The sequence below is a fragment of the Zosterops lateralis genome, assembly GCF_965231275.1.
Source record: "Zosterops lateralis genome assembly, chromosome: 1".
NCBI lineage: Eukaryota > Metazoa > Chordata > Aves > Passeriformes > Zosteropidae > Zosterops > Zosterops lateralis.
In genome coordinates this window covers 140,085,445-140,102,612 of record NC_139762.1, presented here as the reverse complement: position 1 = coordinate 140,102,612, position 17,168 = coordinate 140,085,445, and the positions used below count along the sequence as shown (strand labels likewise).

General features: G+C 37.4%; 1 protein-coding gene across 2 annotated transcripts in view; it reads right to left on the bottom strand.

The window, feature by feature from the left end:
• DNAAF11 (dynein axonemal assembly factor 11) overlaps positions 1-10,525 on the bottom strand; it is a 34,604-nt gene extending 24,079 nt beyond the window's left edge. Inside the window, exons 1-6 of one of the 2 annotated variants that reach the window (XM_083879316.1) lie at positions 10,328-10,525; positions 6,646-6,813; positions 4,521-4,598; positions 2,556-2,728; positions 1,315-1,508; positions 51-236 (exon numbers count right to left, since the gene is read on the bottom strand). In XM_083879316.1, the coding sequence (XP_083735442.1) occupies positions 51-236; positions 1,315-1,508; positions 2,556-2,728; positions 4,521-4,598; positions 6,646-6,813; positions 10,328-10,337 (809 nt within the window). In that variant the 5' untranslated portion in view covers positions 10,338-10,525. The remainder of the gene's footprint in view (positions 1-50; positions 237-1,314; positions 1,509-2,555; positions 2,729-4,520; positions 4,599-6,645; positions 6,814-10,327) is intronic. The other variant, XM_083879315.1, reaches the window with a different exon arrangement.
• Between the last annotated feature and the right edge of the window lie 6,643 nt (positions 10,526-17,168).

Sequence of the window (17,168 nt, the reverse complement as noted above, 5' to 3'; positions counted from 1 at the left end):
AAAATTTCTCCTTCTTCAATTCATCAAAGACATTAAAACAAAAAAAGTACCTTATATTGTCTTTAGCTCTCCTCTTTTCTTCAATGTATCTGTGAGTTTCTAATCTCGATTCTGGAGTATAAAGTGTTGGCTCCTCCCAAAATTTTCTGTCTTCATCATCATTTTCAACTGTTCTGCATCTTTCCTGCTCTCCATCTCCTTCTGCATGATTGGGTTTTTCCTGTGGGGAGTCTGGGCTATACAAAAATATTATCCCAATGAAATGAAGGAAGAGTAACTTGCTAATAAATTACTACAATATTCCTTCAACCCAACAATAACTGTACAATTCCTACCAAGAATGGTATCTTATATATTTGGAGAACATTCTCTGCTCTGCTTCCTTTGTCAACCAACAAAGCATATTTTGACATAATGTTTTTCATTTACCTGACTATGAAGTGATAGTATGGCTATACCTAATCCCCTGAAAACCCTGATAGATAGTTCAACAGATTTCATTTCAGAAAAAGTATTTTCAGATACCCTCACAACTTTGAGGTGAGAGAAAACCTTCAGTCCATGTGCTGTTTGAGGAATTCTCAATATCAGGCAGCAACAGATTAGAAATTTATAAGGTAGCAATGAGCATCTCCTCAAATGCAATCTTAACACCTGAATAATATTTTCTCCCTAGCTTTAAGTTTCTGTAAATCTCTATCAGGAGAGAGAGAAAACTACATTTACAGTCCAGGTATGACCTATGAGGATGCAATTCTGCAGGGCAGCTTCGTGAAACAGTTTCTATTGGATTAAAAATAAGATGGGTGGCAAGTGCAGTAGAAGATGACCCCAGACAAAATCCTGCTGCTGTCTAAGTAATATCAATAATGCAAAATGGAATAAGTAAGAAAATCAACACCAAAGGCCTGCAATATTCCATTTCAGTCTTCAGATGTTATAATGCTAAGACAAAAGCAATTATAGGTGAACAGCTGCTTTCTCTGGAACCCCTGCTTTATCTTAAATAACAATTTCCAGCTGTTCTTGTGAAAGAAACTATTAATTACACTATTTTGGCACTCAGACATCTTAGCTTGGAGTTTTGGGAGAAAAAATTCTATTGAACTGTGTCTGCAAGTCAATAATAAATTATGTTTGTAACTAATTATATTTTTTACTAGAGAAAACATGCATGAGGAGAAATAACTCTGCTTGAATCAACAATAAGGATGAACAAATTTAAGTGGAATTATAAAAACTCTTTAATGAAAAAAGCCAAACTTGTGAATAAAGAATAATGCTAACTCACAAACTGTTGTTGTTTACTGTTACCTGTCAAATCCAAGCTTAGAATCCATCTGTTTCTCATCCTTTCTTTCTTGCATCCTTCTTTGAGCCTCTTCCTTTTCTCTGGCCCTTTTGAGAAGGTAAGCTTGTTCCTGTTCTCTGATTTTCCATTTCACTTCTGGGTAGTTTTGAAGTGCTTTAATCCTCTCTGAACGTTCTATTTCTTTACTATCCAAATACTTCCCAAAGGGGAAAAAATCAATATAAATATGTGAGAAATTATAAACATATCCAAAGAAATAAATCTATTAGAGTGCAGTTTAATTTTGATAAAGTTCTGTCCATAATTAGAAATGCATTTTTCACATATCAATAGCACTATGTAAGTTATAATTTATTACAAAGAACTAACAATAACTTGCTATTCAGATCTGAAAATGGTTTTGTGTGTCTATGATCTGCTTTTAGCATTTTCCAGGAATTTTAATTAGTCATATTAGACTATACAGTAGAGAGAGTCCCTTCAGCCATTTCTGGTCTTTGTCTGACTTTGATTCAGCCCAGAATTATTTCTTTTGATGTGTAAGTTTACTGCCAACTGAGTAAGTTGAATCTGCTCTTAATAAGTTAAGCAGTGCCTGTGCTTCTCTGAGGAAAACTGTGAGCACGTATTTCAGGCCTGGGACTGTTTCATTGACAGGAAATCATTGTATCAGTTCAGTCATAGCACAAAACCACAATCTCAAGGTATCTATTTACAGCCAGTGCAATGTAGTGCAATTTTACACCAACCTGTATTTTTTACTGTCTTACACTGCAGGTTTAGTACCTATTGTTGGAATGGTACCAACAACCCACTAACTTTTTGCAATCGTGCTAATAATTTAAAAATACATTGTATATAACAACCATGAGAATAAAACCTGCCAGGAGTGTTCAATGCATTTATTCGAAAAAATCCCAAACAAAACCAACCAAACAAAACAACAAAGAAACAAACAACAACAAAACCAAACAAACACACACACACAAATGAAACCCCACTTTGTTTAAGAATCTCCAATAAACGTGACAGAAAAGTTAATGAATAATTATGGTCCCATCAGAATAGAACCAATTATTAGCATATTATTTATTGTAGCCATTTATTCTTTGGAATAGAATTTAATTTCCTGTGAACATTAAGAAAAAGTATAAGTACAGGTGTTTATTTTGTTTAGGATAACATGTTCAGTCAACAGGACTCATGCTTTATTTGGATTTAAACTTAAGTTTTAAAATCTTACTTTTAATTGATGAAGAGTTGCCACTACAAATTCCCTGTAACCTTCAAATGCAGTACATGGGTTACCCATAAGAAACAGTTCCTTCAGATGAATATTGCATTTTAGGCTTTCAACACTGGAGAGTTCACCAATGAAATTTGCAGTCAGGTCAAGTTTCTTCAATTCTTCACAGCCTGTTTGAAAGAAACCTTAATTGAATTTGTCCATTACATTAATGTACACATGATATACATACATACACATGTACACACTTGGATATAATACTGTCTCCATTTGTGTTCTCTAAACTGGTTTCATTCCATCAGAACACATCTTTTCCAAGACCCTGAGTGAAAGACTGACTCACAGCTAAAGTTTATGAGCTTACAATATTTACAGGAATAAAACAAACTCAATAAAATAAAAAACACCATAACATTATTGGTTTCATCAGTATCTAAACTTTGTGGACATTTATAGATGAGCTATTAAATATTTAATTTTCAGGTAAGCTGCATTTCATTTTTAACAGTCTGATTGCCTTGATACCCTTTCTCACCTAAGTCTCAATCATATGGCTAAAATCCAGTTTGCTTAAGGAGAGCAAGATCAATTATGAGTTTCAGTTCTGAGTATGGTTAATCTCTGATAATATTATTCAAGTATAATGATAAGATTTCCCAAAAACTCACTGCAAGTTAGATTTTTCCACTCTGTGGACTCAGCTGTCATTGTAAATACTTTATCTTTGCTAAATTGCAAATACCAGTGAGAAAGTGTTCGTACTAAAGCAATTCATTACAAACAGAAACTCTAAATTAGGTAACAAAATGCTCTGGAAAATCTGATTTTTTAATTTATCAGCCTCTCCTTTTATCATAATGTATCCATGAATCATAACCTTGACTCTAAGAGTAAAAAGTTTAGCTGAGAGCAAGCTCAACTTTGATTCACATCACTGTAATCACTTTCCTTTCCTGGTCTTTTTGCTAAGTTTTATGCACATTTGAGCTGTAAGAAAGTAAACAACATCGAGCAATTTATTAGGGATTTAAATAACCCAAATTTATGAAAGGGCCAATCCCAAAGGTTGTAACTCCTAAGTAAATGACAAATCACTGTAATAAATAATGCAGCCTGATAGATGACTTTAAAATTTAGTGGCATGAAAACAAATGCAACTTTCTCAACAAATTCCCAAATATGTACTACACTACCTACTTCTTCACGTTTTCAAAATTGTGTTTAGACTATTTGTTTCTTATTTAAGCCATCCTCTTGAACCAGCTTGCAGACTTAAAAACAAAAAGCAAACCAACCAACCACCCAACTAAAAAAAAAAATGGAAACCAAAACAAAACCAAAACACACACACAGAAATAACCAACAAACCAGTTTGTCTGGGTTTTTTATTTTTACAGTTCCTTTGTCAAGGTGGATATGTTAAAGGTTCAGCAACTGGCCTCATCACAACTGAGAAACAGAAAACAATCAAGCCATAAATTATTCAAGTAATATGGAATGTGTTTATGGGTCACTCCAAGTCTTAGATTTTAATCTTGGAAAATGCCATATTTTGCACATGAAATGTGCAAAAGTGACAGAATAGAGGATTAAACACAGATAAAACAGACAGGATTTCAAGCAATGAAAGAGAAAAAATTCCTCTGAAAACCTCTTTTAAAAAACCCAGACCCTCAATGCAACCTGTGCTGAGCACAGAACCTTCTTGTGTGTGACATTTGACTCCTGAAGATGAAACATCATGCGGAGACATTTAGGAAAGTTCAATGAGAAAAATTCAGCAGTAGGAAGCACTTGCTACAAAGAAGCATTTATTGAAACCCTGCACCCAAGGATCCCCTAAGTATCCACAAAATACCCCTACAGGTGGGCACACTTAATGGTTTCCACCTTCCTTTACACCAAGTCACAACTTAAGTGCTCTAATATGAAAAGGCAAAATGGCTTTTTTCAAAATCTGACCTTCCAGATTTTCAATTCTTTCAATGTTGTTCAAAGCTACATTTAAATATTCCAGCTTCTTTAGTTTGCCCACATTTTCTGTAACAAAACAGAATGGATTATTTCAGTTTTCAGCACTGGAAAGGACATTATGCTTTCACTTTGTTTACTTTACTTCAAAGCAACAATGAAGCAGAAAAGTAGGAAGGATAAATCAGAATATGTACCACATTACTGGACATTAATATTTAATGTTAATAAAAAGACAAAACAAAAGGGTCTTCTGAAAATACTAAATAAAACAGCAAAAAAGATATATTTTTTTTTTTCCAAGCATGCTCAGAACTGCTGTGTCCTCTGCAAGGACACTGCAAAGAATAATGTCTCCACTTCAATACTTTGTAACACAGCCCCTGTTGACAATGATTTTGGTCACCACTATGGTGTGGTGATGCTTGTTTTGGTTGTTTTTTGTTTTGGGGTTGTGATACAGATTAACAGCTGGCCAGAGTCTTATAAACCACCTGTTAATGTATCAATCTCTGAGGGTCCAGCCCTTGCAGATTGGCTTAAAATAATTTAAGGGAGACTGCCCTTCAGAGGTGTTTTGTAAAGTAAAAGGTTTAATAAGTGAAAAGTAACAAACGTTACAGAAAACAAAAGAAAAGCCACCACAGGTGTCTGAGAAAACCTCTGACACCCTGCTAGACACACTCCAAAAAGCCTCTTTACTTCCTTTGGGCTCCTTCCTAAATACTGAATATATTAGGAGGGACAACATGGCCTGCTGCCAATACGGAGAGATACAGGATTTAAACGGCAAAAAGATGCTCGTCTCTCGGCACTGAGCCAGTCACTGTCAGAAGGATATCAAAGTTTCTGGGTTTTTTTTGCCTCATAAGAAATGCAAGGGGTGAGTCTCAAACTTTTCCCCCTATGGAAAACACTTGCTGGGTGTGGGAAATGCACTCCAACAGGGTTGTTTTTTGTTTTGTTTTGTCTTGTTTTCATTTATTATCAAGGAATTACCTCAGAAAAGCTGTCACATTATACAAGAATACATGAATCACCAAGTTGCACACTTTTTCAACTCCCACAGTTAGATTATGGTCACATAAAAATTGCTCGTCTCAAAAATGAAATTGCTGAAAAAAATTTGTGCTCAAAAAGCAACAATCTGAATATGGTATCCTGTGCTAACCTGAAGGAGGCCTGAGTGTTGACAGAAAAACCACAAGATGAAATCTTGTGCCTTGTTAAGGACACATTAACAGAGAGAAAACCAACTTATTTTAGTCCCTCTTTTGATGGGGCAAAAAAGCAGTTTAAAGAAACTTGTTCTCTCTGGGAGAAGATTTCTCCACTTTAGGAAATGCATTTGTTATCAGCAGAGACAGAGTTTCCTGATGAGTCCCGCAGGAAAACTTAAAGGATTTGCCTACAAGTTCTGAGCACAGAATTTCCTCCTCAAACCTTAGTATTTTTTTCTTCCTCTTAAGGAACTTCAAAGAGATACACTAATATAATTTCTGAACACTTCCAACTTTTGGTTGTTCATCCATAAAATACATGTAGAATCTAAGAATTTTCCAGCCCAAGGCTTGATGTGACATCTTCCAATATGGAGCAAAACCAGACCATATGAAATTATCTCTTCTCCTGTGGTGCAGGAAGACCTTTAAGGCTCTGTTGCAGAAAGTTTGGTTCTTGCACACAAGCAAGTATTTTATCTGAATAAAAATTATGTCAATGTTAACAAAAAAAATATGATTTGCATGAAAATGAAATTTTAAAAAGAGCCTAAAAGAGCTAATCCTGTGACATCAGGGTCCACGGTACATGGTAAACTCTGTCTCTCTGTTTGCCACAAGATGGGATATTAAAACCTTATCCTGATTTTTGAAATTTTAATCCATAAAATGTGTTTCACACTCATATTCTAGTGACTTGTATCTCAGTAGTATCTTTTTAATTTCAAATTTTCCTTGCAAATTTCTGAACTTCTTAGAAATTTAATAAAGAAACCAGGAAAGTAACTAATTAGGAGCACATTCCCTTAAGTATAACAGAATTTATTTTTTTTTTCTGATTTCAAAATTACGCATGTGAATACATTTTAAAAGCAACATATCAAGAAAAGACTTACCAATTTTTGGAATCAGATTATTCTGAAGGTAGAGGATTTTTAAATCTCGACACCATTTGTCAAGATGCTCTAGCTTTTCTATTTCCTGCTGATGTAAAGAGATTTCTTCCAGTGAAAAAATTTCACAGTTGTTATGTTCTGCCCGTCTTCTAACAAGATCTTCAGTGACTGAAAGAAACATTAGATGTCATATTTCCCTTTAATAATTTTCTGCCATCTGACTTGTGAGCAAATTCTAAAATCATTAAAATATTTTGTTCCACCATACCAAACAGCCCAGTGGGAATGACAACAAAAATAAAATCTGCCAAAAAAGATATCAAGATATCAAGTACCAAGTAGCTTCGACCCACTCTGCCACAGTAAACATCTTTTGTGAAACACAATCATGTCACCTGGAACATTTGGAAAGATCCATATGAAAAGTGCTGAGTCTTCCGTAAGAATGAGACAAAACCCTTTTGCAGAAATTAATCCAGCAGCCACTATTTTCAGCATAGCTTGGGTTGTAGATTGATTCATGCAGACAAGCAGTGGAGTGTTTTATGCTGTTTTATTTCCAGATGCCAGATGTTCACATCACAGACAGCAGTGGGGGGTGGAGGGATGCAAACTACAATCATCATATTCTTCCACCAGCACAGCATGCACAGAAATAAGCAGGATAAATGCTGAGAGTGGGCAGATATTTTTTATGACATAACTAAGTCATGCTTATAAAGGTTTATGTTGGAATGAAATGTATACTTGGATTTCTCAGGCACTACCAGCTCGTCAGAGCCAGCAGAGGAGTTTCAGGGGCTGAAAAACACCAGGGACCAGGGTTCAGTTATCATGTTGTAATAATTAATGGCAGGTTGTCTTTCAAAAAGTGAAAGGTTCTGTATAATGAAGGTATGGAAATTCTGTAAGAACCAGTGCTCACTCCTGAGCTAGAGGCTAGAACTTGGTTTCCAATATATTGCACGAAAAAGTGCCAGCATTTTCCTCTCCTTGACAAGCACTGGACTACAGTGAAGTAGTGAGGAAAAACACAGGGTTTTATCAAGTTAGCATAGGTATTTTCATGATTTTGATGCTGAAAAAAAAGGACAAAAAAACCTTTCAAAAAGAATCTAAAGAAAAAATAAGTAAAAAGAAAAAATACACAAACATCTGTGAAAACAAACCGTTCCTACCACACATTAATTAAAAGTACTTTTTCACTTCTTTGTCTCAGGGAGGTTTTATGAAATCATCTAGTTTTATCAGTGGTCCTGGAATGGCTGCACACATCCACATGGACCAGCAAACCAAGTCCCAGTACAGTCCAAACCCACATGTGTTCCTACAGCTCCTCTATTTACAGTCTTTAGGAAAGGGGTGAAACTGGTTGTGTTTGTATTTTATTATTTATAGATGTCCAGGCTTAAATCTCCCTTCTGCTCAACAGAGTTCCACCTGAGAGAATTAATTTACAGAATTAAACGTGGAGATACAGAATTGATTGAACCTGTCTGCACATAGATCATGTTGGGAAAGGTGTCTTTGTCTCTTTTAACCACGTTGAGCAGGTTTGTTGCATCTGAACAATCATCTTCCCTTCCACTTGGACTTGATTAAAGTAACAGAGAAAAGAGGAAAAAAAAGTCAATAATCATGACTAAATAGTCTTCATAGTAAACATAAAACAGCATTGACATTTCTACTAAGTTACTTGGCAAATCTGCTGGAAACTAAAAGAAAAATTAAAGTCTGCTTACTACTGTGTTTGGTGGCAGATTTTTCAGTGCCATTATTACCAGGTAATTTTGAGCAGGAAAACAATACTCTTCAATCTGCACTGGTGGCAATATTATGTTCTATACCCTTTATACAAAAAGAAGCCATACAAACTATTCCTGACAGCTTAATTACAGCCCAATTTCCATTTGCTGATGAAAATTGAATTATTTTTGCAGCAATTCTGCAAAAATGTCCACTATCCTTAACAGATGATTTTCAAAGCAGAGACAATCATTCACAATAGAAGCTACAGTGATGCTTTAGAAACCTAATTTGAGATCCTGTTGTGGGGAACTGCCTGAATATTTGACATTTTGTGTAAGATCTGGTTAATTTAAGAAGAATGAGGGGAAACAAGCTTGCAAGAGAAAACAAATATTAAATAAAATTTTAAATAACAGCATCTCCAGGATGTTGACAAACATGCTGAACTCACTAAAAATTTCATTAATCAGATTTTCTTGTGTTGTGTGCAGTAATGGGAGACTGCAGCAGTGACCTGAGAGAGCACAGCCACTCCCAGAGTCCTGTGAACACAGGAGGAAATGAGGGGTGGTATCAATCAGGTGGAGAGAACAGATCTTGAAGTTTTAATGCCTGGGCTTCCAAAAATTACATGTTTTACTCAAAAAAGGAAGCAGAAATGAAGGATAATATTAAAGAAAATGAACGAATAAGCAGACGGGCAGCTGCAGGACAGCAGGGGAAGCTGCATTTCAGAAAAGTGAAGTATGCAGCTGTTACTTTAAGACTCAAATTCGTGCTGACTGTTCAGGAGATAAAGTCATTCTCCTTCAGGCAGTGCCTGCTCAAAGAGGGCCTCTGCCAGCTTCCTACAGGGAGAAGAAATTCCTGTCCAAAGCACTGTTTTAGCCCAGCACAGGACTGGCAGTCCAATGATAATACACAATCAAAACAGATTGCACGAAAAATCACAGAGGAAGGGAACTCCTTTTTCATGAGTAAAAGGCGTGAGCACCCAGTCTTTTGGGTCATACTGCTGTACTTGTAAAAGATGATTGATTCATACGTAACAGTATGGAGTATTTTTACCTCATTTGGGGTTTTTCCACACCTGACAGACCTGGGCTCAGACATAACCCATCCTATCCAGCATCCCCTCTTGCAGGGGCTGCCTAAAACAAGGAGGGGTCTCCACCCCAGTCCCCACTGCTGGTCCTCTCAGGGGCTGTTCTGAGACACAGGGAACCCCTGTGCTTTACCAGGGGAGATAAAATAGGGGGGTCATTGCCAGGGAGGAGGAAAATCTGACAATCATCCAAGGGAGGCAGGAGGGCAGGGGCTGCCAGAGGAGTGTGGGGATGGTGGGGAAGGGAGACAACTGTGGCTTGAATCAGGGAGCTGTTTAGCCTAGAAAACACCTTTAAGATCATCTAGCACAATCCAGCACGGCCAAATCCACCACAAAACCATGTCCCTAAATGTCACATCTACACGAGTTTTAAATAACTCCAGGTGTATTGACTCCATCAGTTTCCTGCTCAGCCTGTCCCAGCGCTTGACAACCCCTTTCATTAACAATTTTTTTCCTAACATCTAAGCTGAACCTCCCCTGGCATAATTTGAGGCCATCTCCTCTTGTCCCACCACCTGTTACATGAGAGAAGAGGGTGACCGTCCTCCGGCTACACCCTCCTTTCATGGCGCTGTCAGAGCGATAATGTTCCCCTGAGCCCGCAGGCTGAACACCCCCAGCTCCCTCCGCCGCTCCTCGTCACACTTGTGCTGCAGCCCCTTCCCCAGCTCTGTCGCCTTTCTGCGAACGCGAAGGAGGCGTTTAAGGGCCCGTCCTGGAGAGGAGAGGAGGGCTGGGGCAGGGCAGGGGAGAGGAGAGGAGGGCAGGGCAGGGCAGGGCAGGGGAGGGGAGGGGAGGGAAGCGGCGCCCTCGGACACTCACTGCGCCCCATGGCCACCCCCAGGCGCCGCCGCCATTCCCGGCCCGGCCGCGCTGCCACAGCAACGGCCCCGGGCGGGCGGCGCTGAGGGCGGGCCCCGGCCTTGCCTCCCCTCGGCGCGGTGGGATAAAATGTGTTTTCCCCAGGCGCAAATCCTACGGCTCGTCCTTTGCCTGACACTTGTGTCCTCCTCCTGTATATCTGTCAGCTGGTTTGCCTCACACGTTTTGGGCTGAGCGCTTGTTTTGCGTTGTTTGTGAGGGCAGCCTGTGCCAGTGGTTCACGGTCTGGTGCGGGTTTAGAATCATGGAACAGTTTAGGTTGGAAAAGACCTGTAAGATCATCAAGTCCACCCATTAATCTGGCGCTGTCATGTCACCACTTAACCATATTCCCCAGTGCCAGGTCTACACCTCTTCCAAATTTTTCTAGGGATGTTGACTCCACCACTTCCCTGAGCAGCCTGTTCCAATTCCGGATCACAGCTGGCATCAGATGGAAGTGGTGTCAGGAAACTCACACTGTATTTCTTACCTGTCTTCATTAACCTAGAGGTCTATCAAACCTCAAGGTCATCTTCTACTAACAGGAAATCCACCTATGAATTTAGTAAGGCAGTAGGAATTTTTACAATGATCAAATTAATTTATTTAGCCATTTGCCTCTGATGTAACTGCAGCTCCCCACAGGCACTCTGCACCTTTCTGTCTGTACTGCAGATCAGAGGAGTGTGGAGGTGTCATTGGCTCCTGAGAGTTGTGCAGATGATGACACACAAAGGAGCAGAAGTAGTTTTTAAACCCTTTAACTCCATAGTATTTGTCCTGGCCTATCTGCCTGGATAAGTAACAACTCCACTCAGAGGACAGCGAGGTTTACACAGCGGGTTGGATGTGGCCCACAGAATCACAGACATTAAAGAAAGGCCACTAATCCTCCTACCTACACATTTATATCAAGTTGCAAGCCTCTTCAAATAATGTCTTTTTTGCATTTTAATATTGATTTTTTTATTTGGGAGCAGAATTCACAATCAAAATATTAATTTCAAACAAGGAAAAGAACTTGTATTTGCTGCATTCAGTATTTTAAACCCTGTGTTTACATTGTATTCCATTGAAATGCTTCTGTTATTTGGTTAAGCTAAAATCAAAGCAGGAGAATGTTCATCCTTTTTTCAGGTATCCTAGATGATAGTTCTGAAGAAGGGAATATAAAATCTGCAATTAATTAAATTACCAAATTCTAAGGTGAGTGGGTTGACTTGGGAGGATTCCAGGTGCCCACCAGCGCTTTTTTCCTCACTTTCCGGCCTCAACAAAAAATGGGGAGAAAATATGATAAGCAGCTCACGGATTGAGATAAGGGCGGGGATAGCAAACAACAGTTACCATCATGGGGAAAATGATCCAATTTGGGAAAATTAATTTAACATTTTGCCAGTTAAACAGGATAGAGAGTAGGATAGAGAGACATAATGACAAATTTAAATCCACCCTCCTTTTATTTCTCCCTTCTCCCCAGCTCAACTTCACTCCAAACCCTTGTACCTCCATGTCCTGAGTTAAGCCACAGGTTGTTTTAATCAGTATCTTTGTAGGTCCTGTTTGACAAATCTAGTTTAGCTGCAGGAGTACTTCTTAAAGCAGGTCACTTCTCACTTGTGATGAGCCCAAAAGAAGAATTCTTTGTACACTAGTGACTGAAAAGTATCTGAGTGTGTTTGTTTTTCTCTTGTGAAGAACAGTTTTGTTCATAACTCAGGGCTAAATTATTCAGGAAGACGGTAAGCAGAACTTTAGAGCATGTGTTTGCAACACACTGGTCCTCACCTGGTGGTCTGGCATGCACAGGGCAAAACTAGGTGCTGAAGTATGTTATTTGCTGTGTTCTTTATTTTCACAGTTTTGGAGTTTTTGCTCAAATTATGTACCAAGAGCTTTCGGCAGCACAAGCTTGAAATCCTGGTATGAAGCAACGTACACGCCAGAGATGATTTAAAGAACCACCTTACAAACAGGACAATGGAGATGAGAAGGAAGAAAAAGTCACCTCTGGCATACCTTTCCTGAAGAAATTCAATTTACTTCTTTAATACACTACAACTTTTGTTACATAGGCAAAACAACACAATATGTATTTCTGTATAATGACAAAAATAAGCTTTATAGAATTATTATTACAGTGCTAGCATTCATAGCCTTTATAGCATTATTAATACAGAAGTATTTTGAACATGTCTTGACTTTGTCCATATATACAATAATGTAAGGTGCTCCAACCTCAGAAAATCGATATCCATGGATAAAGCTGTTGAAATGCTGCAGCTTAGAGTCTCAGCTGATCTAAATCAGCTGATTGATACCCACTCAAAAATCAAATCTATGTATTTTTATTTATTTCCTATTGAACTACTGTTTTTTCAAATATTTTTTATTTTGTTTTTCTGTGGTGCTAAGTAACGTAGTCACCAGTACAAAACAAGGCTTTACGTTTGCAATAAAGTACCAAAAACCTTTCCCCCAAAGAGCACACGATCTGTAAGGCAGGACATGAACTCACAAATAACAAATTCACTGAAATATATGCAATTACTAATAATAATTATCTTCACTACTGAAAACCACTCTCAAATGCAAGAAGAAACGAGAACAGGAACAACTTTGCTGATATGGAAATACCAGAGATAGGAGGGAAAAAAAAGCAGCATGAGAAACCATAAAAAAAGAAAAATATAAATGAAGTAACAGTTTTGCTTGGTATATATAGAAACATGTGAAGAGGTTTAAAAAATAGTGCAGCCAATTCATAAAAATATACATCAAAAATCAGATTTTTCAGAACTGGACTAGTGGTCATAACCTGTATTCTGTACCGTGTAGTTTATTCCCTATAACTTAAATAAAACATGTTAATCTTTGTATAGTTTGGCTTCTATGAGTAACACTTTCAGGTTAACTACAAACTAGACTTGCTCACAGACCAGGAACATTAAAAATTAAGGAATGGCATCAATATTATTATCTTGCATATGAACATTCCCCCTATAAAGCATTACATGATATAGACTCAGGAATGACCCTGAAATTCAGCTGAACACAGATGAAGTAAGAGAGTATAAGACAAGGTGTGATGATAAAGATCATATATACTAAAAAAGCAATAAGCTGTATGAAAAAAAACACAGGGGGTTATAAATCTACATCTCAGCACTTCTGTTTGATTCTTTTTCTCTAAATAAGGTGCTATATTAAAGAGGAGGAAATGTTTAATCACTGGGAACAAAAAAAACCCATAAAATTTGAGTTGTTTTCTCTGTTTGTATATGTGTCAGTTAATCACTAATCAATAAGTGGTCTTACTGTGAGAGAATTATATTCCACAGTTATCCTAGGAATGATACAGTAGTTAACAGAAGCTGCAAATACTCATTACTTCTGAAAATCTGGATTTGCACATTTAGGTTGGAAATTTTTTTCAGTTTTTCATTAGAAAAATCCTGGCTTCAATTTTTCATGCAACAGGAAGAAATATATGATTGTGCCTCTTTTCAGAGAAAAAAGATGAGGCATGTTTTTATGTCCATTGGAATATATGGAAGGGAACTGCCAAAGCCAACCAGTCTGGTAACTGACTAGAATTTTGTTAATTCAGCATCAATGAATATCAGGAAAGTCAGATCTTAACAGATCCTGAGCATTTTAATTTTAGGCCTTGAACTCCAGTTGAGAAATTGCCCCAGGAGTTCTCTCTCTCCAGATCAGAACAATTGTAATTTACACTTTGTATTTATTAATAGATTATAGCAATTTATTGTAGATGATTTTTTTTTCAATCTCAAGCAGATTTTTCTTTGATAGTTTATAGTAAACTAACAAGTTTACAGTGAACTCTTCTTTTCTAGTTTTCAGCATAATTGCTTTGTTGACTGCAGGGTAATTGCAATCTTAGACTTTTCTCTCAGAATGGGATTTAACTTTCCAGATTATTATTTCAAGAGATTATTAAACACTAAAGATCTTTACAATCCTTTTTGTTTTAAAAGTGATTTTAGTAATGGACCTTTTACAATAGGCATAAAATAGATAACCAAATATTTACATGTTTTACATAGTGATATTTACTCTCAGTTGTCTCTGTATTTTAAATAAAGAAGAGGAATTATTTAACACTTACAATATTATTCAAGTGTTTTAACTACAAGTAAATATGAGGGTGAGTATTAAAAATACTATTTTAGTTACATAATATATCAGTTATCACATGTATTCAGTCACTATCCAAATCCATTATCTTTGATAGCATGTTGTAACAAGAAATTTATATATAAAATATGGGATAACATCATTTTTATTTAAAAAAATATTTCACAGGAATTACAAAACACTTTTTATTATCGAGATAAGATACTACAGGTACAGCACTTTTTTGTGTGATTTCTTTCAGGTAGTCACCAAGGACTTAGGCCTCACTCGCACTTGACCAGAAGAAAAATAAAGCTAAAATTAATTGTGTTTTGGAGGAAGAATACTATCAAATCTGTTTTTGGTTTGTTTTTTGGTGGTTTTTTTTTTTTTTTTTTTTTGTTTGTTTGTTTGTTTGTTTTTTTTTTTGTGTGTGTGTATATGTGTGGTTTGTTTTGTTTTGTTTTGTTTTGTTTTGTTTTGTTTTGTTTTTTCCCACAGGAACGTGTAACCATGACCAAAAGGAGGTATCCAGCAGTTCAATGCTGAAGAGCTGATGAAAATAAATTTGAGGAGGAGGAAAAATGAGAACTGTTATTGAACTCATTTCAAAATGCACTGAAGTAACAACTCTGCTTTTAAGTTTTTATGGAGTGCAAGAGACAAGCATGTTTTGAACTGTGGAAGGTCCAGTCTTGCAGTAACCTGTGTCAATCTGTGTTTAGTTTAGTCCTGCTACACAACAAGTGCCAAGGTCTCTACTCCATCCTTTTGTACCTGCTTTGGTTAACACTGATAGTGGCTTTCAGAACCAGAGTGAGCTTTCAAACTCTGGTGCTTCAGCCCTTACATAAACAGTTCCACTGACTTTAAGAAGTGTCATACATGGTGCCCCCAGGACATTTTGTCACCATAGGCAAAGTGATCAAATGCCTGCACTCCTTTCTAAAATGCTTTGTTCTCAGGATTAACACCCTCCTCCTAAGCGCTGAAAGAAAGGTTTTCCAGGTTGTGTCTGCAGCTGTGCAGATGCCTTTAGATCTCAGAAACTGAACTGCACTCAGCCAGGAAACTGATGAAGAAGGCTGTTCTATCCACACTATAAGGAACACAAACTGGGCACAGCTCCACTTGGTTCCTTCTTTTCATTTTTAACTGTACAAAGTAAAGACAGAAAGGAGATAATAGAGCCAGGACTAGGATGACCAACTCCAAGTACAAGTAAATCAGTGCTCTTGTTTTAAGGGTTTGAACTGCAGCAAAGCTTAGAAATGCTTGATGAGCAGAAACTGGAGTGTGAGGATGAGGCTTAAATGACAAAGAATAGGGAATAGAAGAATGTCTTAAGTGTTTTTCAGATATTCTGGACTGTTTCATGTTGATGCCGCTTCACTGCTTCAGTGGAATGCAACCAACTCAGAGCAGCACAGCACCTGGTCCTGCTGTTCAGTTCACACTTGGGAAAAAGGAAGACTTGTTTTGGCTGTTACTGGAAAACATGTTTTCTCTGGGCTGAAACACAGCAATTGTTAACAGCTTACATTGTTTAGACACTGCTGCCAGACAACAGAAAGAAAATATATAATCCAAATGCAATAAAAAAGGAGCTGTAGACATCAAAGTGGAGTAACTTGCAGTGAGAACTGGCAAGGGTCCTGCAGTTAAACCTTCTTTTAATGAAAAGTCCATGGAACCTTTCTGGTATCTTTGAACCCTATTCCATAAATAGGACTCATCCCAAAAAATATGGAATTCTTTCTAAACTTAAACATGTACTCACCAATTGTTCTTAATTTCTTATTATTTTCTGTGGGGAAAACAAGAAGAACACATTTTTGTATGTCTTGATTTAAAACAGTTTCTTACAATCATTATATATTATCAGTAGGTCCTGTTAGACAAATTCAGCTAAGCTGCAGGACTACTTGTTTGAGCTGGTAACTTCTCACTTGTGATGAGCAAGTAAAAAGATAAAAGAGGCATTCTCTGTATACCTGCTGCTGAAAAGGTCTCAGAATGTGTTTTTCTCTTCTGAGAAAGAGCTTCCTTGTGACTCAGGGCTAAATTATTCAGGAAGAAGGAAAGCAGTGTTTTGGGGCATGTGCCTGCCACACACTAGTCCTGACCTGGTGGCTTTGGTAAAACCAAAGTTTTAGGGACTAGATACATAGCAACAAACTTATGCATCATCCCTCAGAACATGAGATTGTCATTGCACTAGGGCTGTCCAAGTCGTGTCTTGCTGTTTCTAACGTCCAATGTACCCAATTCAAAGGCTGAGGTCTGTCAGATTGTCTTGGTGCCCTTAGCATACACTGATGTCCTGAAGCCTGACAGCTTCAGAAACAAAAAAGAACCTCTTGAGCTTCACTTTCACCCTATAAAAATGCAGATAAGCCCAAAATTTTAGTCTTAGAAGCATTTTGTATTTTAGGCATTTAGAATTTTGTAGTGCAAAAAAAGGTGTAAGAATGGTGAAATTCATAAATCCAGCACATCCATACTTGCTTTCAGCATGAAAGCCTCTGTGAGCTAATGGTGCATTGGGTTAGAGAGGCCAAATTGTATCAATTCTGTAGTCTCTGTAGGTGGTGATGTGGCGAGCATCATAATTATCTGGTTTTATTTTTTACAGTTAAAAAAAATGGCTAGGTCTGGT